The sequence below is a fragment of the Meles meles genome, chromosome 10 (genome assembly GCF_922984935.1).
Source record: "Meles meles chromosome 10, mMelMel3.1 paternal haplotype, whole genome shotgun sequence".
NCBI lineage: Eukaryota > Metazoa > Chordata > Mammalia > Carnivora > Mustelidae > Meles > Meles meles.
This window is the reverse complement of record NC_060075.1, coordinates 67751307-67777275: the sequence shown is the minus strand read 5'-3', so window position 1 is coordinate 67777275 and position 25969 is coordinate 67751307. Positions and strand designations below refer to the sequence as shown.

The 25969-nt window shown below is 40.0% G+C and overlaps 2 protein-coding genes across 13 annotated transcripts in view; one reads left to right on the top strand and one right to left on the bottom strand.

Annotated features, from left to right (window-relative positions):
* ASNS (asparagine synthetase (glutamine-hydrolyzing)) overlaps positions 1-25969 on the bottom strand; it is a 152293-nt gene that overhangs the window by 92953 nt on the left and 33371 nt on the right. The window lies entirely within an intron of this gene.
* LOC123952201 (translocon-associated protein subunit alpha-like) lies at positions 14179-15481 on the top strand. Its single transcript, XM_046021477.1, has one exon. The coding sequence runs from the start codon at positions 14239-14241 to the stop codon at positions 15097-15099; it is 861 nt and encodes a 286-aa protein (XP_045877433.1). The 5' UTR covers positions 14179-14238; the 3' UTR covers positions 15100-15481.

Here is a 25969-nt window from a genome sequence, read left to right as displayed (position 1 = left end):
TGCATTAAGTGCAGCCTGTTAAAAATGCAAATATTGGCAGTGACACACATGCCAGGCAGTGGAAAATGTGAGGCACAAATATTTGTACTGAATTTTCAGTGCCAGGACCCAATCCTGGTGAAAAGGAAGAATGAAAACCAGCTGTTGCCTCTTGGAATAGGAGGGGCAGCAGTGAGTAGGTCAAGTGAAATGAAGTGAAGGAAGGATGTTGAGTTTGAGAGATTCTTTATAGATTTTGGATACTAACCCGTTATCAGGTACGTCAATTGCAAATATCTTCTCCCATTCTCTAGGCTGCCTTTTAGTTTTATTGATTGTTTCTTTTGCTGTACAGAAGATTTTTATCTTCATAAAAGTCCCAATACTTCATTTTTGCTTTTGTTTCCCTTGCTACATCCAAAAAACAAATAATCCAGTTAAAAAGTGGGCAGAAAACATGAATAGCCACTTCTCCAAAGAAGAAATCTAGGTGGCTAACAGACACATGAAAAGTTGCTCAGTATCACTCATCTTCAGAGATATACAAGTCAACATCATGAGATACCAACTTATACCCCTCAGAATGACTAAAATTAACAACACAGGAAATAACAGATGTTGAAAAGGATGGGAAGAAAGGGGAGCTCTCTTGTACTGTTGGTGGGAATGCAAACTGGTGCAGCCATTCTGGAAAACAGTATGGACATTCCTCAAAAAGTTAAAAATAAAACTACCCTACAATCTAGCAATTGCACTACTGGTTATTTACCCAAAGGCTGCAAAAATACAGATTCGAAGGGGTGCATGCACCCCGATGTTTATAGCAGCACTATCAACAAGAGCCAAACTATGGAAAGAGCCCAGATGTCCATTGACTGATAAATAGATAAAGAAGATGTTGTATATATACATGATGGAATATTACTCAGCCATCAAAAAGAATGAACTCTTGCCATTTGCAATGATCTGGATGGGGCTAGAGTATATTATTGCAAGTGAAATAAGTCAGTCAGAGAAAGACAAATACCATATGATTTCACTCATATGTGGAACTTAAGAAACAAAATAGATGAACTTACAGGAGGGGAGATAAGAAGGGGGGAACAAATCATAAGAGACTGTTAGAGAACAAAAAGAGGGTTGACAGAGGAAGGTGGGTGAGGGATTGACTACATGGATGATGGGTATTAAGCAGAGCACTCGTCATGTGAGCACTGGCTATTGTATGTAAGTGATGAACCAATTAATTCCATTCCTGAAACAAAGATTGCACTGTATGTTAGCTAATTCAAATTTAAATTAAAAATTTGAAGGAAAAAAGGGGGGCAGGAAGGGAATTGCTCATTTTAGGACAAAGGTCTTAGCTGAAGATCAGAATATTAGAAGCTTAAAAATACTGATCCTCAGCCCCTATCTCAGACTAAATTTGTCTAGGGAGGGTCCCAGATATAGAGATTCTCCAGGTGATCCTAAGGATTAGCAAAGTTTATCAACCTTGCAAAAGCATAAAGGCAGTAGAGTCAGACCTGTGGGAAAAGTTCAGGTTGTATTACTTCCCTGATGGAACTAATTCTGCTACTCACTCACCCCATCCCTTTCTACCATGCCCCACTTCACCTCACCCCACCCACACTCACCTTACAACCACCAACTGGGTTTTGACCTCTGTCAAGTTAGGTCCCTGGAAGTTTCATCTTTCCCTCCCTAACCCATCATAACTTTCTCAATCAATCAATTAATCACCAAGTTCTGTCTTTTTCTGCTTCTTAATTCTCAAATCTACCCTTTCTTCCCCATCTCTATAGTTTCTACTTTATTCTGGACACTTGTTCAACAAATAACTATGAGTGCCTACTACTCTTTAGGTGAGGGTATGTATACTGTTTGGGTGAATAAAACAGCCATAGACCCTGCCCTGAAAGGCTTACAGACCGTAACCAAGTAAGTGAAAAAATTAATTTAAGATTACAAATGCAAGTACTGAGGAAAAAACAAGCCAGGTGTGGTGAAGGAGACTAGGGAAGGTAGAGGGAATCCCTGGACAGGGAGGGCAGGACGGACTTCTAGGAAAATCATCTAACTTCCTTCTAAACTCTCAGCATCCTAAATAATCCCCAGCAACCACTAGAGTGATTTTTGTAAAAGTCCAGAGACTTTAATAACACTCACAGCCTCTTGGAGACCTAGCTCCCTGCTGCCAACCCAGGCTCAAATGCCCATGGGGCTCTAATTTCTTCAGGCCACCGGCGGCTGCTAGTGCCATCTTTCTTTCTTTTAATTTTATCTTATTACATTCTCTTTGTCATCATACAGCATATCATTAGTTTTTGATGTAGTGTCCCATGATTCATTGTTTGCATATAACACCTAGTGCTCCTTGCAATACATGACCTCCTTAATGCCCATCACTGGGCTAACCCATCCCCCCCCCCCCCCGAAACCCTCAGTTTGTTTCCCAGAGTCCATAGTCTCTCATGGTTTGTCTCCCCCTCTGATTCCCTCCCCCCCTTCATTTTTCCCTTCTTCTCCTAATGTCCTCCATGCTATTCCTTATGTTCCACAGATAAGTGAAACCATATGATAAATGTCTTTCTATGCTTGACTTATTTCACTTAGCATAGTCTCCTCCAGTTCCAGCCATGTTGAAGCAAATGGTGGGTATTGATCCTTTCTGATGGCTGAGTAATACTTCACTGTATATATGAACCACATCTTCTAGTGCCATCTTTCAAAGCCAGCATATATACATTGCCCTGCCTCCAATGCCCTTTTCATGTGTTCCATCTGGCATATTCCTAGTTGCCTTCCAGAACACATCTTATGTTGCCTTCTACGAGAAGCCCCATTGGACTCTCCCTTTTAGCTGGTCCTGGTAGGTCTTGGAGGAAAACATGGTGACTGACTGTCCCAGTTTGCTCATAAGTTCTAAAGCCAGGGTTTAAAAACAACTTTTATCAACAAAATCCATATTTCTTTCACTTAATGAGCTCACAATTTCCTCCACACTGTTTTTAAAGTCGTTGATACTATCTACATTGCATAGCTACTTAATACATGTTCACATTACAAAACTTTGAAAAATACAGAAAAATGAAAAGAAAAAAGCCACTCAAATGCCGTCTCTAACCACAATCGCTATTAACCTCAAGTTGGTCTTCTTCCAGACATTGTCCCACACAAAACCATCGTATACAAACGTATACATTTCTATTTTTTTTAAAATATTTTATTTATTTATTTGACAGAGAGAGGTCACAAGTAGGCAGAGAGGCAGGCAGAGAGAGAGGGAGAAACAGGCTCCCCACTGAGCAGAGAGCCCGATGTGGGGCTCGATCCCAGGACCCCGAGACCATGACCTGAGCCGAAGGCAGAGGCCCAAACCACTGAGCCACCCAGGCGCCCATTTCTACAAACGTATACATTTCTGTCACCAGGCTTACAGGTATATGTGTGCAGACATTGTTCTCTCCTATACAGTTTCAAGGTTATGACCACAGTTTTCTTTTTACTTTAAACTTGTTCAGAATTCAAAATCTGGGGTTCATAAACAGTTGTGCTGGTTGGTTGTTTTGTTTTTGTTTTTGCTTGTTTTTTTACACTTCAACACTTGCTTTAACAGGACATGCTACTTTTGGACCATGTGCTCTATTCCTTTATTACATCCTTGGTTTTTCGAGCCCTCTGTGATGAACCAATCCAAACCACTGCAGTCTTGTTCTGAGTAATTCCTCTCTGGGTTCCTCCATCCTTCTGCTCCAGAACACGCTGGATGTCCTGCAGCCTGATGCCCAGCAATCATCCTGCCCCCCACCCTTTCTTAGCTCTCTGTCTCTCATGGGTGAAATCCATCCTCAAGTAACTTTATTTTTTTTTAAAAGATTTTACTTATTTATTTGACAGATAGAAATCACAAGTAAGCAGAGAGGTAGGCAGAGAGAGAGAGGAGGAAGCAGGCTCCCTGCTGAGCAGAGAGCCCAATGTGGTGCTCCATCCCAGGATCTCCATCCTGGGATCAGGACCTGAGCCGAAGGCAGAGGCTTTAACCCACTGAGCCACCCAGGTGCCCCTCAAGTAACTTTTTTAAAAAGTTTAAAAGGTAATTTGGAGAAAAAAATTCTAATCCTTAAAGATTTGAAAATGTCCCCTTCCCCTCTCCACCCCCATTTCATTCATAGTTTGACTGAGCACAGCAATCTAAATCTAAAGCTATTTTCCCCAGAATTTTGTTTTCCTTAGCATCTCATGAAGCTGATAAGAAGTTTGATGCAATTAATGGTAATTGTCCTTTGTAAATTTTCTGCTTTCCCTCTTACTCTCTTGGATTTTAGGGTGTGAGAATTGTGTTTATGTATGTAATTGATGGGTAAAAGGAAATGTATATTTTACTGAGTCAGACAGAATAATGCTCCCACCCTCTCAAAGATGTCCATGCCCTAATCCTCAGAACTTATGAATATCTTCTCTTGCATAGCAAAAGGGATTTGGCAGACATGATTAAGGTTACCGTCCTAGAGCTGGAGAGATTATTCTGGAATATCTGAGGGGGACCAACCTAATCACATCAGTCCTCAAAGGCAGAGTGCCTTTTCTGACTAGGTCAGAGCCGGGACAGGATGAGGAAGAGATGTGAAGTGGGAGAGAGACTTGAGCTTGGTCACTGCTGGCTTTGAAGGTGGAGGAAGGGGACCATGAGCCAAAGTTTGCAGGTGGACTCTAGGATCTGGATCTGCCCTCAGCTGACAGCCAACAAGAAAATGAGGAACTCAGATTAAACATCTGCAAGCAACTAAATCTGCCAACAAGGGGAATAAACTAGAAACAGATTGTTCCTGAGAGCTTCCAGAAAGGGACACAGCCCTGATGAGGCCTCGATTTTAATCCAGTGAGACCCATACTAGAGCTTAAGTTAACAAATGTGTGTGTATGTTTTAAATATGTATTGTTTAAATCCAGTGAAGTTTGTGGTAATTTGTTACAGCAGCAACAGAAAACCAATACATTTCTATTTTGATAAATGGTGCCAAAACTTCATCCTGAAAAGCTGGATTTATTTATACATACACCAGTAGTTGTTGAACAAACTTTATCAAAACCTTCGCTAACATGGCTTATTTTTAATATCTTATTTTTTCTAAGCTGATCCTGAAAAACATTTCATTTTTGTTTTCATTTGTAGTCCTCTACTGTTTTAAACAAAGGTGGGCATCTTTTATATATTTGTTAAACATGTTTTGTTTTGTCTGAAATTATACTCTTTTTTTTAGCCTTAGATTTCTAGCATTTCAGATTGTTTTGACTATGTGTTTGGGGTACCTGGGTGGCTCAGTGGGTTAAGCCTTTGCCTTCGGCTTAGGTCATGATCTCAGGGTCCTGGGATTGAGTCCGCTTTGGGTGCTCTGCTCAGCAGGGAGCCTGCTCCCCCACCTCTGCCTCTCCGCCTACTGTGATCTCTCTCTGTCAAATAAATGAGTAAATTCTTTAAAAAATGTATCCTGTTAGGTGTTTGTTACATACTTTTAATTTAATAATTTGTATCTCTTTTTTGCTCTAGAAGCTACATTGCATTTTAAACCATTTGCAGAAACTGCTAGCTGCCCAACTCAAGGAGTCCTGGTCTTGATCTGATCATATTGATGCTGAGACTGAAGGACTACATGTCTTAGCTTTTCTTGCAACCAGGTTTGACAAAAGTGATAAAAGCAAAATTATGGGAAACCTGCTTAAAGATAGTTGCCACAGCTTGGAAGACCTTTTCTTTCTTTTGCTTTCTTTCTTTCTTTCCTTCCTTCTTTACTTCCATCTTTCCTTCCTTCCTTTTTTTCTACTTTCTCCTTTTTAACTTTTTAAGTATTTAAGTATTGTGTCTATAAATGACTCTAAAATGGTTTAGCAAGAAATAAAATGTGTACATATATATAGGTCTACCTATCTGTTAAGAAAGGGAGAAAGGGATAAAGTAAATATGTTAAAATGTCAATATTACAGGAACCTAGGCATAGTGTATATAGAAATTCTTTGCACTTCTCCAACTCTTCTATAAATCTAAAATTATGCCAAAATTAGAATAGAATTGTGCCAAAATAAGAAAAAAACTAAAAAAAAAAAAGAGAGAGAGAGAGAAAAAGAAAAAACTAAAAAAAAAAAAAAAAAGAGCGAGAACATGGCAATACAAAGACTCTCTGGGAGCTCCATGTACACAGGCTAGTTGATGGTAGGCTTCAGTTGAGTTCACACAGGCATGTGACTCTGGGAACCCTTAAATGCCAGAATAAGAAGGCATTTACCCCAGGGTTGTTTTCTGTAGTCATCTGCTCTAGTTTTTTGTGGGCAATTTCTCAGGATTATTTAAACCTTCCAATTTTCGTCCTGGCCTAAATGGCTGTCTGCAAATCCTTTCAGTCCAATGTCTTGGTCCCACCCCCTATTACATCTGCTGTGTTAAAGTTCTAGGGCCTGTCTGGGGCTCTACCAGACAGTCAGATCTATAGGTGTTCTCGGCTATGGTTTCCTCTACTCTGCTTCATCAAACAACACTCACTAATCTCTTTCATTTTCCAGATATTTGTTGAAATCTTTAATTTGTTGAAAGTTTTGTCTACCCCTAAGCCCTCTCATTCCTTTCATTTGTGTTACTTTTGTTTTCATTTTTTTATATATTTTTATTCTTTTTTAAAAAATATTTTATTTATTTACTTGACAGCGATCACAAGGAGACAGAGAGGCAGGCAGAGAGAGAGGGGGAAGCACGATCCCCCATGACCTTGGGATCATGACCCAAGCTGAAGGCAGAGGCTTTAACCCACTGAACCACCCAGGTGCCCCTATATATTTTTATTCTTGAGCATGTACTTCATCAACCATACTAAACCAGAATTCTTTAGACAATTTAATGTTAGTTTTAATCTATAACTTATTACTCAAGGAACACATCCTTTTGTGTGTGTGTGTGTGTGTGTATCTGACAATCCATCAAGCTTTTCAATATTCCATGTTATCGTAAGCTTTCTCAGATCACTATAGGTCATATTGATATTTTAGACCTTCATACTTTTGGTTATACTATTTATTTGGTCACTGGGTAGTTATATTATTTAATTATTTCATGTGTATTGTCTTTAACAGCTTCACTCCATTGATTTGGGCTCATCAAGGCCAACCTCAGTTTCTTTCTTTCTTCATACTTTATCTGAATTAATGATATGCCCAGAAGATTGGGGTAGCAGAGCACATCACATACTACCTCTCCTTTCAATCCATAGGTTGATTAGAGCCCTTGAATTGGTGTGGCTTGACTAGAACAGACACCTATACTAATCAGATCCCCTCCATTATGAGTTCAAATTGCAAAATACAGAGACGGCTGCTGGTCAGGGATGGGCACTAAAACAGCAGTCATGTCAGCTTAGTGACTGAGGTAGACATTTGCAAACAAATGACACTGATCTTCAGAGAGATGAAAATGTTATAAGTGTGGAAAAGAAGCTGCAATTGTGTGAGAAAAAGAATTTATCTTGCTTCTGAACAGCTCTCTAGTTTGTGTGATGCCCAATCACACAGAATTCCCTGAAATATCTATAGCATTCAAACAAAAGTTCCTTAATAATGAAGCTAATTTGTGTGGGTATCTATTCCTTGCAACCAAAAAATAAAAAGCCTTAGCTTTATTATATTCATTCCCTGGTTCTTGTTTTTGAAAACATAAAGAACTATTTGTTAACAAAGCTACTCATACAAATTAACACCTATATCAAATGGTACACAAATTAAAATGTCGTAAGAATTAGGAGGGTTTGTTTTTAAATCCTCCGATAAAATGTGGGATCTTTTCTCCTAATCCTTGACTCTTTTTAGTTAATTTAATCTAATCCCACCACTAGAGCAAAAAATTTTTCAGGCTGAATTCAGTTTTGTTGTTTCAAGAGTCAAGGACTAGGCATGAATTTTCCATTGTGAACTCTCCTATAAGATTTCCTGCCAACAACACATTAAGGAAACCTAATGCTTCCTCTGCTCCCTTTATTTGTCCTTCATCTTTCTCCAGAAGGAGTAAGAAAAAAACTCAATGACTTCAATATGTTTCCACATTTGCTACTGTGAAATTATGTCTTACTCTAGCACTATTCTCTCTATGCATCTTGTCCTTTGAAGATACAATTTCTTCTTGTTTTTATAACAAATGGATCAGATATATCATGGGTTTTGGAGAATGAATGCACAGAGTTATAAGAATATTCAGCAAGAATAAAATTATTTAAACACACTTAAACAAATTCTACTTTTAAAAGAGTTGTAAAAGAGTTCTACATTATACCAGTTAGAATGGTAAAAATCGGCAAGGCAAAAAACAACGAATGATCGAGAAGTTGTGGGAAAAGGTAAGCACTCTTACACTGTTTGTGGGAATGCAAATTGGTATTACCACTTCAGAACACGGTCTGTAGTTTCCTCAAAAACTTAAAAATAGAGCTATCCTATGACCCAGCAATTGCACTACTGGGAATTTACCCCAAAGATACAGATGTAGTGAAAAGAAGGGCCATATGCACTCCAATGTTCATAGCAGCAATGTCCACAATAGCCAAAATGTGAAAAGAGCCAAGATGCCCTTCAACAGACAAATGAATAAAGAAGATGTGGTCCATATATGCAATGTAATATTACTCAGCCATCAGAGAGGATGAATACCCAACTTTTGCATCAACATGGATGGGGCTGGAGGAGATTATGCTGAGTGAAATAAGTCAGAGAAAGTCAATTAATATATGGTTTCACTTATTTGTGGGACATAAGGAATAGCATGGAGGACATTGGGAGAAGGAAGGGAAAAATGAAGGGGGGAGAAATCGGAGTGGTAAATGAACCATGAGAGACTATTGACTCCAGGAAAAAAAACTGAAGGTTTTAGAAGGGAGGGAGGTGGGGGGATGGATGAGCCTATTGATGGGTATTAAGGAGGGTGTGGATTGCGTGGAGCACTGAGTGTTATACACAAACAATGAATCATGGAAAACTACATCAAAACTAATGATGTACTGTATGGTGACTAACATAACACAATTTTTTTAAAAAAGGAGTTCTACAATAGTCTTCTCAAGTGAGTTCCCGAATTCAGGGAACGCGTTCTTTAATTTCTTCTACATTCCCTCAAAAAAAAAAAAAAAAAGATTCAGAACTATGTAACTTTCAGCTATCCAATTAATGTAGTTGAAGCAAATCATTTCAATTACCAGAAGCAAATTTTATTAAACTTTAGTGCCAAGTTTTAAAATGAAAATACATTTAAAACAAAGTTAGGAAATGACATTAAAATGTTTAAATTGCAAAAGTCAGCAGTTAAGAGTAATATTCCAAAATAAGCACTGCCCATCTTCTGTGAATAAGCAGTTTATTTTGGCAAATGTAGAAGTTTGTCTTGGGTGGACTCATAATGATCCATGCCATTGCTGTTCTCTTCCAGACCAGTTAGAGGTTTACTTCTTATTCAGCTATCCGATTGCTTAGAGCTAAAACAAATATGTTTCATATCATCTTCAAACAACACTTTTTCCAATTTAAAACAGTTTGTTCATAAAAGAAAATTCTGAAAAAGTGTAACAAAATCTGAAAAATAAATTATCCAAAGTTTCACCACCCAAACAGATCCACTCTTAATATCTTCTTCTAGTCACTTTCTACTCATAGACCATAGAAATACGTTAATTGCTTTTTGCATAGGATAATAAGCTAATCTGTATGACATGGTGAGGAATTTATGACCTAAATTGTAATGTACCATTTATTCATGTACCATGAATTCTCCCAGATTTACTTTTGTAAAAAGGTCAAAGTTGCCCTGCTGGAAGGAATGGTTTGCAGCCAAAGACAGTATGTTCAGGTACATGAGTGTTGAAGGAGAAGGAAGCTTTCAAAAACATTGCTTCTCAAACTTCATGGTGCATAGGAATCTTCTGTTGTTCTTGTTAAAATGTAGAGACAGCATTTTTAACAAGCTCCCAGGTGATGCAGGAGCTGCTAGTCCATGAACACACTTTTAGTAGCAAAATCCTAATATAACTTGAACATAAGAGAATTTGATGGAAGAAAATTTTTGCCTTCACACATCCATCTACCATTAAGCCACTGCCACATTTCTGACCCATTTCTGGGAAGACATGGGACTATTTCTCAAACTTGGAAAGTTTGCCACAGGCTGAGGGTGGAGTAAGGACTTATTTATTGCAAAACAAGTGAAAATATTGGGCAATTATATTGAGTCTCTCCTCTGCAAAGGAAGTGTTGCAGAATTCACAATGTATCTGCTCATCTCTTCTACTTTGGTAGCGGTATCTATGACATCTGGGCACAGGGTTTCCTAGAATGAAGGCTACTTTTCCCAGCCTCCATTGAAGCTGAATGTGGTCATGTTACCAACTTTCCAGCAATGGGATCTAAGTAGCAGTATATGTGCAAGCCATGTTTTGGGGATGGCAATTAAGTTATTTTATTTGTCCTAGTTAGGTTAAGCTACAACCCAGGTGCAGTCAGCTAAAAGTTTAACTGGAAGTGTATACCCCAGAGGTTGTCCCTGATGTTCCAGTCAAAAACCCCATAGCCTACAAGTGACTAAGTGTTTCTGTTGTCAATATCTGGAACAACACCAGACTTGCTGCTTATGTTCTCAGTGAATTTCAGAAATAGGTTTTAAGGGTGAGACATTAGCAGTCTACTAACTAGTATAATGAATGCTAGAGAGGAACTCTCATTGGTTAATTTAAAGATATGTAAGATATACTATAGACTAAACTCTTACAGACACTTCCCACCCTTGCATGAATAGAGTAAAAGAATCCCGTGAGGTTTGCAGCCGGGACCTTTAGGAATGGTGCCCGAGGTTTGATCTCTAATGATCCTGGGTCAATTTTTAGGCTACCTCATGTCAACTACATAGATAACAGATTCCTGCTCTGGAGTGTTGTCATGCCTGCCTTGATTGAAGTTTTCACTCTAGGTAAGACTGGATATTGGAGAAGATTGGAATTGAGACTTCACTGAATTGAAACACTGGATACTATGTTCTTATGGTTGCTCATAAATAAATGTTTTGTTAATAAATATTTGCTCTTGTGGCAGAATTTGTTCTGAGACTTGTTTATCACTTGGTGGCAAGGTTGGGGAAGTGCTTTGAATCTACTGTTATCTAACAAAAAGACCCTAAGGACTGTGCGGGATCTGGTTGGCTGGTGTCAGCTCACAGTAAAGAGAAAGAGGGATAGAAGGAACTGGATTTTCATGGAAATCCATGGAGCAAACATAGAGCTCTGGACTTCTCTCCTCCAGATGTGTTTTCATGTCAGAGAGAAATAACTGTCCCAAGTTATGTCAAACATTATCACCTTACATTTTCTGTTACTCACAGCAGAGCCTATCCTGATACTCCTGGAAGCCCCAGTCACCAACCAAGGGAAAACCATTCCATGGAGAGTTTTTATGATTCCACCTCTCCTCAGTCTTATTCTCTTCTGTATTTAGGATTCTCTTCTACCACCACCCTCCTCCTCCCTCTACTTTCTGATACTTTGGACTCCCCTTCAATCCTTTCTAAATAGAAATAACTACTCTCCCAAGGAAGACTCATCTGTGATATTGCTGCCCTGGTCCCCACCAAGGGTTGATCACTCACCCTGATTATTTCAAGGAAAAGAAGTTGCTAACCTAACTATTTTCCAATGACAGGTATATCGGAAGTGAGGCATTTTATCTTTAGATTTCATATCTTAGCATATATGATTTTAAAAATAAAAATGATCAATTGTTCAGGATCAAATATAATTCAAAGCTCATATAATGCTATGGAACATCTCGCCATTTTTCATCTATTTTCTTTATCTCATCCTTTACATTCATTTCACAGATTTTTTTTTTAAAGCAGTTTTTCGGGGCACCTGGGTGGCTCAGTGGGTTAAAGGCTCTGCCTTTGGCTTGGGACATGATCCCAGGGTCCTGGGATCGAGCCCTGCATCAGGTTCTCTGCCCAGCGGGGAGCCTGCTTCCCTTCCTCTCTCTCTGCCTGCCTCTCTGCCTACTTGTGATCTGTCAAATAAATAAATAAATCTTTTTAAAAAAAAGGGCAGTTTTTCAAGATTACAAATGCCTCAAGACTATATAACATTCATGATTATATACATGGCCTTGACAGTTAGAATGTCTTTCAAGCTTATTATCATTCTTTATCCTTCTCCTCACGCTTCCCTTCCCATTTCTTCAATAACATAGAAAATGGAACTAAATAAAGGGCTTTGTGCTCCTCACACCTCTCTTTTTGTACAGCAGAGTACCATAATTTGGATTTGGGGAGATTTCCTCTTCAGGCAAAGTGTGGTCCATGATGAAAGTGGTAGTCTGGGTGCCTAGGTGGCTCAGTTGGTTAAGCCTCTGTGGCTCAGGTCATGATCCCAGGGTCCTGTAATTGAGCCCGCCTCTGGTTCCCTGCTCAGCAAATCTGTTTCTCCTTCTCCTTCCACCCCTCCCTCTGCTTGTGTTTGTACATGCACATATGCATGTGCTCTCTTTTTCTCATTCTCAAATAAATACATACAATCTTAAAAAAAAAGAGAGAAGAGAGAAGAAAGAAGAGGAAGAAGGAAGTGGATGAAATGATCTAGCATATGCTCTAGAGTCAGTCTAAGTTCAAATCCTGGCACAAGCTATGTGTCCTTAGGCAGGTAACTTACTCTGTGCCTTAGTTTGCTCATTTAAGAAAATGGAAATAATAATAAATCCTCCCTCCCAAGATTGTTGTAAGAATCACACAACACAATCAACGTAAAGAGCTTAGTGTAGTGCTTGACGTGCAGTAAACTTGTAATAGCATTCATTTATTCAACAGGGAATTACTTGCTGTGTGCTATAAGCAAAGTACTGCCTATTGAAAGTACAAAGTGCAGCGAATTGAAAGCTGAGGCAGAGTGGGTTCCTTCCCTTAAGAAACTTACAGTTTTATTGGAGAAATAAGACAGCAAAGTAGATTACCGCCATAGAAATGGATATATGTCAAGATATTCCAAAAAATTATTTATTGCACTATCTTAAAGATAGTTGCAAACTCTCTGTTATTCCTGATGTAGAGTCTAGTTCCTTCCCTTTGAATTTAGGTTGGCCTTTGTAACTTACTTAACTAACAATGCAACAGAAGTGATACTGCAGGCCTTTCACCCAGGTCGGCTTTAGAACACTTTCACTCCGAGGGAAGCCAGCCTTCACACAAGAATGATGATTCTGTGGAAGCCCAAGATATCCATCTAGTCAATCTGCATAGACAGAGTGCGAGGTCTGGCTGTTTTATCCATCCCAGCCCAGAATCAAACATGAATGAATCGGCTGTCCTGGCAACATGCTGGCAGCCCCAGGAAATGTGATGTGGAGAAGAACCGAGAACCCAGGTAAAAGCCACAACTGAGTCTGAAGATCTATGGTCCTGGGTCAAGCCATCCCAAACAACTAACTACATAGGACTTTAGATAAGCCATGCAAACCATTCTTGCCACAGATTACTTATTTCAAAAGGGTTTATGAGAGACAGCTGTCTTTCTTATGTCTCTCTATGTGCTGGAATAAAGAAAATACTAGTGCAGAAAAGAGCAGAGCAGTCCCGAGACTGCTAGCCTTAGGAAGGTTTTCTGGAAAAACTGGCCCCGGGCTGGCATCTGGGAGCTTGACTGCTAAATGGTTCCCTACATTGGTATAAAACTTTTCCCATAGGACCAGGGTGGCTCTCTGTGGCTAGACAGCTTCTACAAACAGTATGGCTTGTGTTGAGCACCTGCTTTCCTTCTAGAAGTCTGCAGTTAGGGGTACGTGGTGAGCAAAGAATGCTTCTTTGACCACCCTTGATAAAAACCTTGAGCACTGCTTGTGAGCTGTCCTGGGAGACAACACTTTGCATGTGTTATCACTGCTCATTGCTGAAGGAATTAAGCCACCCCACTGTAAGAAGACTCTTCAAACCTTGAACCAACTTCACCCTATGCACCTTTTGGATTTTTTTATTTTGTTCTGTATGTTCTCATGGTAGTAAATCTTAACCATGAGTACAGACAGATGCTGAGTTCTGTGAGACCCTTTCTATCAAATCAGTGGACCGAGGGGGTGACCTTGGGGACCCCCAATACAGAGCGTTTTAAAAAATATGTGAGATGGAGCCCGGATGAAGAGTAACGCCATTACTGCCGGAGCCGCGGAGAGCACTGGCGGGCGGTGACTGGACACCGGACCGGCTGCGCCATGAGAGTCCTCTCCCGCCTGCTTCTGCTGCTCTTGCTCGTATTCCCCGCTACGGTCGTGCTCCGCAGTGGCCCTGGAGGCTCATTAGCTGCAGCTCAGGATCTTACAGAAGATGAAGAAACGGTGGAAGATTCAATAATTGAAGATGAAGATGATGAAGCAGAGGTGGAAGAAGATGAACCCACAGATTTGGCTGAAGATAAAGAGGAAGAAGATGTATCTGGTGAACCTGAAGCTTCACCAAGTGCAGATACAACTATCCTATTTGTGAAAGGAGAAGATTTTCCAGCAAATAACATTGTGAAGTTCCTAGTAGGCTTTACAAACAAGGGTACAGAAGATTTTATCGTTGAATCCTTAGATGCCTCATTCCGTTATCCTCAAGACTACCAGTTTTATATCCAGAATTTCACAGCTCTTCCTCTGAACACTGTAGTGCCACCCCAGAGACAGGCAACTTTTGAATACTCCTTCATTCCTGCAGAGCCCATGGGTGGACGACCCTTTGGTCTAGTCATCAATCTGAACTACAAAGATTTGAATGGCAATGTATTCCAAGATACTGTCTTCAATCAAACAGTTACAATTATTGAAAGAGAGGATGGGTTAGATGGAGAAACAATCTTTATGTATATGTTCCTTGCTGGTCTTGGGCTCTTGGTTGTTGTTGGCCTTCATCAACTCCTGGAATCTAGAAAGCGCAAGAGGCCCATACAGAAGGTGGAGATGGGTACATCAAGTCAGAATGATGTTGACATGAGTTGGATTCCTCAGGAAACTTTGAATCAGATCAATAAAGCTTCATCAAGAAGGTTGCCCAGGAAACGGGCACAGAAGAGATCAGTGGGATCTGATGAGTAAATGTTCCTTTGTGCAACAATTCAATCTTTACTTAACCTGCCCTAATGTTTTTCGGCCTGATGGGAATTAGTGCAGAGAAGCCATATCACCATAGAAGGCAACTACTACTTATGTGTGGACTGAGCAATCAGAGTCTGTGGCGATAATATTACTGAAAATGCACTGCATTCATTTTTCTAAAGTAACAAATTTGGTTTTTTTTAAGCCATTAAAATCTATGTGTGTGCGTGTGTATGTATGTGAGCAGTTGGTGTTACCAGAATCATTGTTGAACTACCTGAAGCCTGCCTTTAGAATACTAAATATAATGCTGTTGTGTCTCTTTTTGACATTTTCTGGTACTTCCCCCTGCCAAAACTCAATGAATATTTGTCCAATATGATTGTAAATGTCCTGCCTTAGATTGTTTTAAAGAAAACAGTTTGTTTCTCTTCTAGAATTTTTCAAATCCAGTTGATGGAGCAATTAGCATTTTGTTATTGTTGCTGTTTTACAACTAGTATTCTAAAGGCACAAACAGGAGTAGCTGCTTTTTAGCAATAGAATTGTTTTGGTATTTTGCTGCTGTTTACCATAATGCGCACCTTCAGAAAACTTCCCAAATGAGTCCAAGGAATTTGGGGATTTCTAGCAACAAAATTGTGAAGCATGAGAATTCTGCTGATTTTGATATATAAAACGCACCCCTTTTTCTTTTTTTACTTTTTTTCTTTCTTTCTTTTTTTTTTTTTTTTAAGAAAATGGTACATTTGTGGGACCTGAGTTGTGTTATCCATTGTTGTTTTCTTTCTGACCCACTTAGGTATTTTTGTTTTTTCAAGAGATCATATTTTTCCCTTAATTAGGAGTATCTTGCTTGGAAAAAATTGCCTTGGTCTATAGACGAAGCAAAAAGTCAGTTTATAGGGGCAGAGATACATTACAAGTAATACTAATCTGTAAAAAAAAAAAAAATGAATTGGATATTTTTTTAAGTAGTTAACCAGTTGGTTTCTATCTAATATTTTTGGGTAATTTGTTCAGAAAACTTTTTTTTAATAAATCTGAAGAATTCCAAAATTTTAAGCACTTAAGATCTCAGTACCAAAATTAGATTGGACTTTGTAAAATCCTATTAGAGTCACTCTTGTCCTAGGTAGTAAATGAAGTTTGGCATTATTGTCAGACTGGATAAAGAGTAAAGTAAAATAGTGTGAACAGATAAGAGGCTTTTCCCCTCTGTCTTTAAGCCATATTCTCCCACATATATTTTGTAAAGAAATGGTAAATGAAATTCTAGTGGCTGTTTAATTCCTGATCTGTCTTTAATACAATGGATTTACCCCTCCTGCCCTCTTTATAATCCCCACCCATTCCCACACGAAACAACAGCAAAACAAGGCACACAAACAAAAAAATCTTACCAAGTTCTTTAAGTATTTAAACATCTGAGCCAAAGCCTATGACAATAGAATAGAAGTTATTGTTGTATAGTTGTTAATCACTTCGCAAGTAGGGGCTAAGGTGTCAAATTCTCTATATTGGCATTGCTGAACTATAAACTTTCTATATCTGTAAAAAAAAAAAAATATATGTGAGATGGGGCAACTGGGTGGCTCAGCGAGGTAAGCCTCTGCCTTCGGTTCAGGTCGTGATCTCAGGGTCCTGGGATCAAGCCCCGCATCGGGCTCTCTGCTCAGCAGGGAGCCTGCTTCTCCCTCTCTCTCTGCCTGCTGCTCTGCCTACTTGTGATCTCTCTCTCTGTCCAATAAATAAATAAAATCTTTAAAAAATATGTGAGAAATACTGGAAAGTTCTTCAACTTTCTTTCCTTAAAAGGTGGTATCCCTCCTAACTTTCTCATGTTCTCCCTTATATCCCGCCTCCCCAGAATATGCATATTGAACTTCCTTCCCATCTAAATCCAAAGTTCCATGTGGACATAAACACCCTGTTGGTTTTTCAGGCCTAGAGCAGCTGTGTAACTGCTAGCGCGCATACATATAGAACAAGGGTTGCCTGTATTTTGTTCATTATCCTACCGTGTTTGCCTTGTGTGCGTATAGTATAGGAGCTTTTACCTCATTGGGCTAAAGGTATCGCTGAAGTTCTTTTTACAGTATTTACTCTAAGACTAAACTGGTGATAAAAAGTATTTTCTTTGCAACTGTATAGCAGGACTTTATAAACTTACGGCCAGTCACAAAAGAACTGGCACTACAACGTTGGCAAGTACCTAGATCTCTCTCATAAAATCCATTGCAGCATATCCGGCTATGCAGCATATCCGTCTCACATTGTGTAATATGCATGACTTTTTTTCAGATGGTTTTCCTGAAAAATTTTATGATTTTACTTGGACAGGGCTGAATATCATTTCTTTAATCTCAGAGAATGATAAGATCTGAGGTACTACGACAAGCAAAGTCCTTGGATTTGGCTCTAGAAATCCACTGAGCACACTATATTTTAAGAATTCACACAATAAGCCAGCAAACTGAATATTATGTGCTAAGCACTTAAAGTCATACTGTAGAGAATTCACACAATAAGCCAGCAAACTGAGTATTATGTGCTAAGCACTTAAAGTCATACTGTAGACCCAGGACTGAGATTAGGAGACAAAGTCTTAACCCAACCTATGTTCTAAAGACACGATTTTGGTAAATAATTTATCACTACTGGATCTCTCACATCAGCTGTACAATGAGAGCATTCACACGAACCATTATTTCAAACTCAAACATTCTATGACTCAATGATAATATGAAGGGTGGGAAGATAAGTGCCAAATAAGACAGTGCAAGTTTATTTTGTGGGAGGGAGAGGTTCCTGGGGATAGAGTAAAAAAATTTAACAGAGTAAGAAAAGAAAGAGAGGGGTACTCATTTCACAGGAGGAGCTTGGGTAAAGGTATACAGGCAGAAAATTTTCAATATAAAATAACAATGACAATAATGGCCAACAATTATTTGGTTAAGGTATGATACATCATCTTATTTAACTTCCATAACAACCCTAGGTATGGTTATTATTCCTGTTTTACAAAAGAGAAAACCAAAGCATAGAAGATTCAGAATTTTCACGAGTGATAGAACCCAGATATGAAGGAATCTGACACTCTAGAGAATAGTCCTAATTGCTACTATGGCAGTCACGTGTGAAAGTCAGCAATAAAACTCTCCTCCAAAGCATTGTAGTTTAGATACAATTGACTGGAAGACTAGCATGAGCAGAAAATAACAGGCCATCATCAAGAAGAATCATGATAGTTATTTTTCATGGAGTGCTATTTGTGTGCTTTTCATTTATGAGCTCTAACCTCTGCAGATTTTTTAAAATTTTTGTTTTAAATTACCATTTTACAGTTAAGAAATTTGGGTCCCCCAAGTTCAACTCGTGATAGGTCAAGAGCTGTTAGGTGGGAGAGTTGGAATCCAACCCTGAGTTTGTCTGACCACAGAGACCCTACGTATTCTACTATGCCATGCTAGATTCTTGGCAAGAAAAAGAAAACTATTTGCACATATTCAAAACAGCTGTATTCTACTGTATGCTTTTACTTACATGAAATTCTAGAACAGGGAAAAGTAATCATAGAGACAGAAAGCAGATCAGTGGTTGCTTGGGGCAAGGAGAATGAGGAGACTGACTGCAAACAAATGTAAGGGAAGTGTTTTTGGATGATGGAAAAGTTTTATATATTGATTACAGTGTTGATCACATTTGCACCATATTTGTCCAGGCTCATTGAACTGTATTCTTAAAACAGATGCAGTTTATTATAGGCAAATTATACTTAAATAAAGTTGATTTTTAAAAAAATCCAACTGAGGGATGCCTGGTGGCCTTGTTAAGTGTCTGCCTTTGGCTCAGGTCATGATTTCAGGGTCCTGGGTTTGAGCCCAACCTCTGGCTCCCTGCTCAGCGGGGTATCTGTTTCTCCCATGCCCTTTGATCCTCCTCCCCACTTGTGCTTGCTTGCTCTCTCTCTCTGTGTCTCAAATAAAAAAATAAAAATAAAAATCCAACTGAATCCAGTATTTGGTCCTTTAGACATAAGCTTGGACTATTGGCATTATGTGTCTTTTAATATGTATGGATCATCATTGTGGATATGAAATACTAGCTCTTAGCAGTAATTCTGAACTCTTCTGTGTATTGCCATGGCTGAGAAGCTCAAAATCACATTTCTCTGACTCTTTCACAGCTAATGTTCAGATTGTGAGTTAAATACACTCAAGAGACTTGAAAGGAAGGAGTGAGACCAGGGCCACCTGCCTGCTCTGTTATTTGTTGCTACTGGCAAGTAAGGTCATGCAGACATTGAGTTTTTTGGCAACCACATTCCAAACATCCAGTGTCTAGCTTCATGAGGATTAGAAGCCAATGGCTGCAAGAGTGACAAGTGTTTTCATGATCCTCAGACTGCAACTATACAGTGTCCACAAGATTCAAAACTTCCCCCAAAGATGCTGGACTTCGGATCCTTACGACTATGGCAGGGGCAAGAGCTCCCCTGGGAAATCAGATGAATAATTACCTCCTGGGAGTTATTTCTGGCATTTCAGTTTAGAAACTGTTCCTCCAGCTCTCCAGTGATTTTGTAAGCACCTAACTACCTGTATTAAATTTCTTTCTACTGATCGCTGGAATGGTTTCTGTTTCCCCAGAACTCTACACTTGACATTGCTAGGAAAGATGGTGTGGGTTTCTTGGTCAGAATGGCAACTAAAATAATTAGCAGCAGCAGCAGCAGCAGCAGCAGCAGCAGCAGCAGCAGCAGCAGCAGCAGCAGCAGCAGAGTAATAGCAACTTTTTCTGAGTACTCACTTTCTCCCACATGAACTCACTAAGGTCCCTGTAAAGAACAGTTTTATTCTTTCCTCCCTCCTACTCAAACTCTGTGGGTAGATTCGTCCACTCCTTACTATTTCAGTCACTCTCAGATCATAAAAATCCTCCAGTTCATTGCAGTCCTCCAGATCAACTCATTTCAGTCCTTAAAATGTCCAGTCCAGGGCCATGTAACCCAATACTCTCATCTAGGTTAAAGTTTATTTATGCCCTCAGCTTGAGCTTCCTTTAGGCTGGAAAGTCTGTCATATTTGAGGAAGAGAACACAGTTGGTTTCTGCTCCTTTTCTCCATAAAGTACTTCTGTTTCCCTTCTCTTCCCTGTGTCCCCTCACCCACTAGGCTGCTCCAGGATCTTCTGAGGTTGGAATGTGGTTGGGAAGAGGTACAACTAGTCTCTAAAAAAGTCTCTAAACTGGTCTGGATACACTCTGGCATGTGAGCCCCCTGGCTATGGCAGATGTTCAGTGCTGATACGTCTCTGCTGGCTGCCAACAGGGCTTCCTCAGAGAAATCCCACGGCAGCCTTGAGCCTCCAGCTCGCATCTTTCCAGACTGTACAGTCAGGCATCTGCCTCATCTCTGTATAGGAAGGTATACTCCAATGTCTTTTTGCTGAGGTCCATTTTGGCACAAAGCCTTCTTGGGCAGTCTTTCCAAAATGACTCCCAGCTAGCTCCATCCTGCCAGCCCACTAGGCATATGAGAAAATTTCCCACTTCCTTACTCTGTTGCCAGTGAGGGAGCATCTGGGTCTATGTGGCCAGCAGGCACGCAGCTACACCCGTGGTCTTCCACATTTAATTTCTCAGAGCACAAGTCAAACATCAGCTCCTACTTCCCTTGAGCTCTGAAGACTTCTTGTCACCTGACTTGAGGTGAGAGGAAAGCACTCCTCTCCCCTCTCACATGAGGAGGAGGATATCAACTCTCTAAAAATAATTTCTTTTTGGCCTTGTCAGCCTCGGCTCCTTTGTCAGTAGAAGATGGGTGATTGTGTACGCCAGCTCAAGCAGTCTCATAGTCTGTGAGCATGTCTTACATCAGTGGTCTGGCAGCTCGTTATAGAATGTGGAGGCACTTTTTAATTGTTTACTTTGTTTTTGGTCTTGAAGCCATGAAATTTCATGTTTATGGCCAATACCAAGACGGAATGTTGTTGAATTATTCCAACAACCCTAAAAGGTAATGAATGACTAATGCTCCCATTTTAGAGACAGAGAAACTGAGGTTCAAAGAGCAGAAAATGAGATTTCAACACAAATGAGTATGACTTTAAGGCATTTGGTGTTAAACATTATGATTATATGTTTGACAATGCGAATGCTAATGACTGCTATGGGTTGAATTATGTTGCCCAAAACTCATATATTGAAGTCTTAAGGTCTGGTGCCTCGGAATGTGACCTTATTTGGGTATAGGGTTCTTGCCGAAGTAATTCATTAAAATGAGGTCATATTGGAGTAGGGTAGGCCTCTACTCCAATCTGACTGATGTCTATATAAAAAGGGGAAAGTCTGGACACAGACATGCACACAGGGAGAAAACCATGTAACCATGAGGCAAGCTACCACAAGCCAAGGGATTGCCAGGAGCTAGGAGAGAGTTCTAGAACAATCCTTCTCTGGTGAGTTCTGAGGGACCATGGCCCTGCTAATACCTTGATCATGGACTGTGAGTCTCCAGGCTTTGAAACAATAAATTTCTGTTTTTCAAGCCATTCAGTTTGTGGTACTTTGTTATGGCAGTCCTAGAAAACTCATAAAACAACCGTGTGACAGCCACGGAAGTAATGAAATTTTAGCTGAAATAAGTATTGCGTGAGAGAACCAAGCTGCTAGGAGAAGAGAAGGTATTGGAGGAGCCAGAGTAGGGCCAGCTATTTGTTCATGTTGGATGACAGAAAATTGGGCTGGTCATTAAGAGCCTTTGAATAGGTTATTAGGTAGAAAGCTTCCAAACAAATTTCACTTCCCTAAGAACAGGAAAGGATTACAATATTCACCTTGAAAAACTTTAAGAAAACAAAGCTCAAGCCAGGATTTTGCACAATTGGTTGGAAAAGCCTGAAGAAATTTGAAAATGGGCCAGCAGGAAGTTATACCTGTATCTGAATATACAGAATGAGGAATAAGTGAAGGGACAACACAGTAGCAGCTTATATTTCATATTTCATGCACTGATGGCTTTGAGAATAGGATTACTAAAGATACTAGAATATCTTAATAAAATTTGCTTAGACATTAATGGGACCTCAAAACATATAAACAGTTATAAAGATTTGCCAAATTACAATTTGTGCAGAATGTGGAGACACATCTGCATGTCCTAAGCAACATACACACACACACACACACACACACACACACACACACGCATGCAATATTGTTTTAGAGATTTTAGGTTTTAGATTTTAATTTTCAAAAATGTTGGTCCAAGTAGCATAGGTATATAATTAAATATTAATTAAAATTAATAAATATTTAAAGATTAATAAAAATCTCCAAAATAATAATAAATATCTCAAAATATTAATAAAAAAAATCTCAAAATTTCAATGGCTTGTCACAATAAAGTTTTTTTTCCTACTACCACCACAGTCCAGTGTGGCTCAGGTGGCCCTCCTGAAGCTTGTGGCTCTGCCATCTGGAATGCATGGCCTACACTGAGGGGAAGGGAGAGATAGGAAAGGCACACTGGTTCCAAATTGTCTTAGTCCCGAAGAGACACATCACTTCTGCCCAGAAGTGTTCAGTTGGTCAGAAGAAGTCACATGGTCCAACCTAACTGCAAATGAGGCTAGGTAACACAGGAGAATACTTGGAATATTTAGGGAACAATAACTATCTCTGCCACAAAATTATACAGGGAATAAATGTATAAAAAGGTGCTAACCCCAAAAGTGAGATGTTTGTTAGATGATAAATCCAATGAGAATCTGATCTCATTCATCTTAATGAGCGGCACTCCAATGCCTTCCTATCTATATGCAAATTACTACTCCCTGGTAATTTGACTGTTCAAATTTAGTGCTGCTCAAGGGCCCCGTTACTTCTGTAGTTCCCAGAGGGCTTCCTCACATGTGACCCCTTCCCCCCAAGCTAAATCGCTTCATGTATAAAACAAAAGGAAGGGCATTTGGGAGGGGGCAGTCTGTGAAAGGGAGACAGCAGTGAGAGTCCCAGGACTTAGAAGAGATGTAAAAAGATTGAGGAGAAGGTCTAAGCAGAGGGAGGGAGGCCGAGTCAGATGGCAGCCGGCTGGAGGCCTAGAGCAAAAAGGTGTCTAGTGTACATGCCCCGCGTCAGGACAGTGATACCTAATTTTCAAGTTTAAATTATTTTCAATTCTTTCCTGAGCTGTCAGCCTAAATAATACTAAAAGACTGCTATCCCAGAAAAGGAGCCTGGTCTTGGATTAAGGAGGCTTGGAATAACTACAGAGACCTTCGTCCCACATGCAAATCCATGATCTGGACCCACATATTACACAAATTCACTTTTTAGACCATGTGCCCCAGGTTTTCTTCTCAAGAAATACTGTCACTGTGGAAATCATCTCTGTAGGAAAATGGAAAAGAAAGGATTTTTCTGGGCAGGGGTAAGGCCCCACAGAGAGCAGATGACAGCACAGATTTGAAAGTGGGTCCAGGCGGCCTATTTTCATAGCATTTGCCAGCAGTGTTCAGCAGGGAAAAAAAAAAAAAAAAAAGAAGCTTTCTATATTTGCATTGTATTATATTTGCATAAGTAAACCCTAGAGGGATACCAAAAAAGCTAATAAGATAGCTACTTGGGGTGGGAAATGGGGGGAAATAGACAGACAAGTGCAGGGGTAGGAGTGAGAATTTTCACTAGGCACCCTTCTATCTAATCTGATTTTTAAACCATGGGAATATATTATCTATTCAAAACTGTAAACACAAGCAGAGCGGGAAAAGTCTTCCAACCACCAAAGCCTTGTGTTCAAGCTGCTTTGGGAGAACAAAAGACTTGAAGCAAAATCAAGAGTAAAGCAGTGTAAAGTAGCCACCAGAAGAATGAGACTGTGAGCACGAGCAGGAAATGGGAGGGAGAGGTAACCAAGGGAGAAAAGAGCCCCTGATTTTATTCTCATTCTTTTTGAAAAATTTTTAAATTTTTTTATAAACATATAAAGTATTATTAGCCCCAGGGGTACTGGTCTGTGAATCTCCAGCTTTACATACTTCACAGCACTCACCATATCACGTACCCTCCCCAATGTCTATAATCCCACTACACTCTCCCTACCCCCTCTCCCCCCGGCCACCCTCAGTTTGTTTTGTGACATTAAGAGTCTCTTATGGTTTGTCTCCCTCCAGATCCCATCTTGTTTCATTTATTATTTTCCTACCCCCCAAATCCCCCACGTTACATCTCCACTTCCTCATATCAGGGAGATCATATGAGAGTTGTCTTTCTCTGATTGACTTATTTCACTAAGCATAATACCCTCTAGTTCCATCTACATCATCGCAAATGGCAAGATTGCATTTCTTTTGATGGCTGCATAGTATTCCATTGTATATATATACCACTTCTTCTTTATCCATTCATCTGTTGATGGACATCTAGGTTCTTTCCATAGTTTGGCTATTGTACTTCTCATTCTTTAAAGCTCCCGAGATCTTTGGGGGGAAAACCAGAAGAGGAGGAGGGTGATGGTGGGCTCTCTGTACAGTGCAGAATGCAAGGTAAATATTTTGTCATTTTGAATACAAGATGAAAGGGTGGCCCGAGAAGGGGAGGATGTGGGGACATCCAGGTGGTAGACATTTGGATTATTCTAGCATGACATTCAAGGCTCTTGACGATTTGACCTGATTCTTTCACTTCTTTACTGGAACACTTTTCTCATTAAGGACCAGTCCAGGCTAAGTGTTAAGTGTTTTATTCATCCAGTGATGAATAAAAAATTAAGAAGCTCATAGTTGGGTTGCTAAAAACTGACTTTAAAACAACCAGGTGTTACTTGTGTTCTTCTAGGAAAGTGTACAGTTTCAGTGGGGCCACAAGTGAGGAGTGAGGAGTCACAAGTGAGGAGTGGATAACTGTGCCTGGAGGACACCAGGTCATGAGGCTTCATGGTCAAGGAAAACCTTGAGTGAAGTCCTGGCGGGTGAATGGATATGCTGGGAGGTGGGGGAGGTGAGGAGGGCACTCCTGACACAGCCGTCTGTGCATAAGCTCAGACCGGTGACACAAGATGGGGTTGGGCTGTGCAAGCAACTCCATGTGGCAAAAAGATAAATGAAGAGGGTTCTAAGAGCTGCAGCTGGAGAAGCAGGCAGAGAGGTTTTGTATGCCATCGGCTTTTATCCTATAGACAGCCAAGTGTTATTAGGGTGAGCCAAAGATCTCATAGTCATCTGATAACACTGGCTTCAGTCGTGAGAACTGACTGGATCCATCGGAAGGATATGAGGCTGGAAGCTGGTGAGATGCAGAAGCAACCACTTCCATAGAAACAGGGAAACTGGAGAAAGCCTGAAATGAAGCATTTACCTTCCCCCTGATATCCTGCAGTGATTGTGCTCCCTGGGAGGCCTTGAACAAGTTCCTTAATGTCTCTGCAGTTTAGTTTTCTCATCTGCCAAATTACCTGCCATACAGAGTTACCGTGCAGGTTAAATAAAACAAAGCAATGTATGTGAAGTACCAGGCACATAGAAAGTACTTGATGATGGGTAAAAACGATTCTTCCCTAATACACCATTAGCCCAGGACTTCGGTACTCTCACTTCTAGGAAGCCATGCTGCACTGTGGGAATTTCAATTACCTATGGCTGCATAGTAATAAATTATCACAAAACATAGTGGCTTCAAACAACCACCACGATCTGTTGGTCTTATTGGGGCTCCCTCATAAGGCTGCACTTAGCTAGTGGCTCAGCTACACTAGGAGGCCGAAGGAGGTGGCTTTACCCACAAGCCTGGGGCCTTGGCAGAAACGACTGGCAGGCTGGGACTTAACTTTCTCCACATGGTCTTTCATTATTCCATTATGTAACCCAA

Coding starts and splice junctions, on each gene's coding strand:
- LOC123952201 (XM_046021477.1), top strand. CDS start 14,239: ATGAGAGTCCTCTCCCGCCTGCTTCTGCTGCTCTTGCTCGTATTCCCC.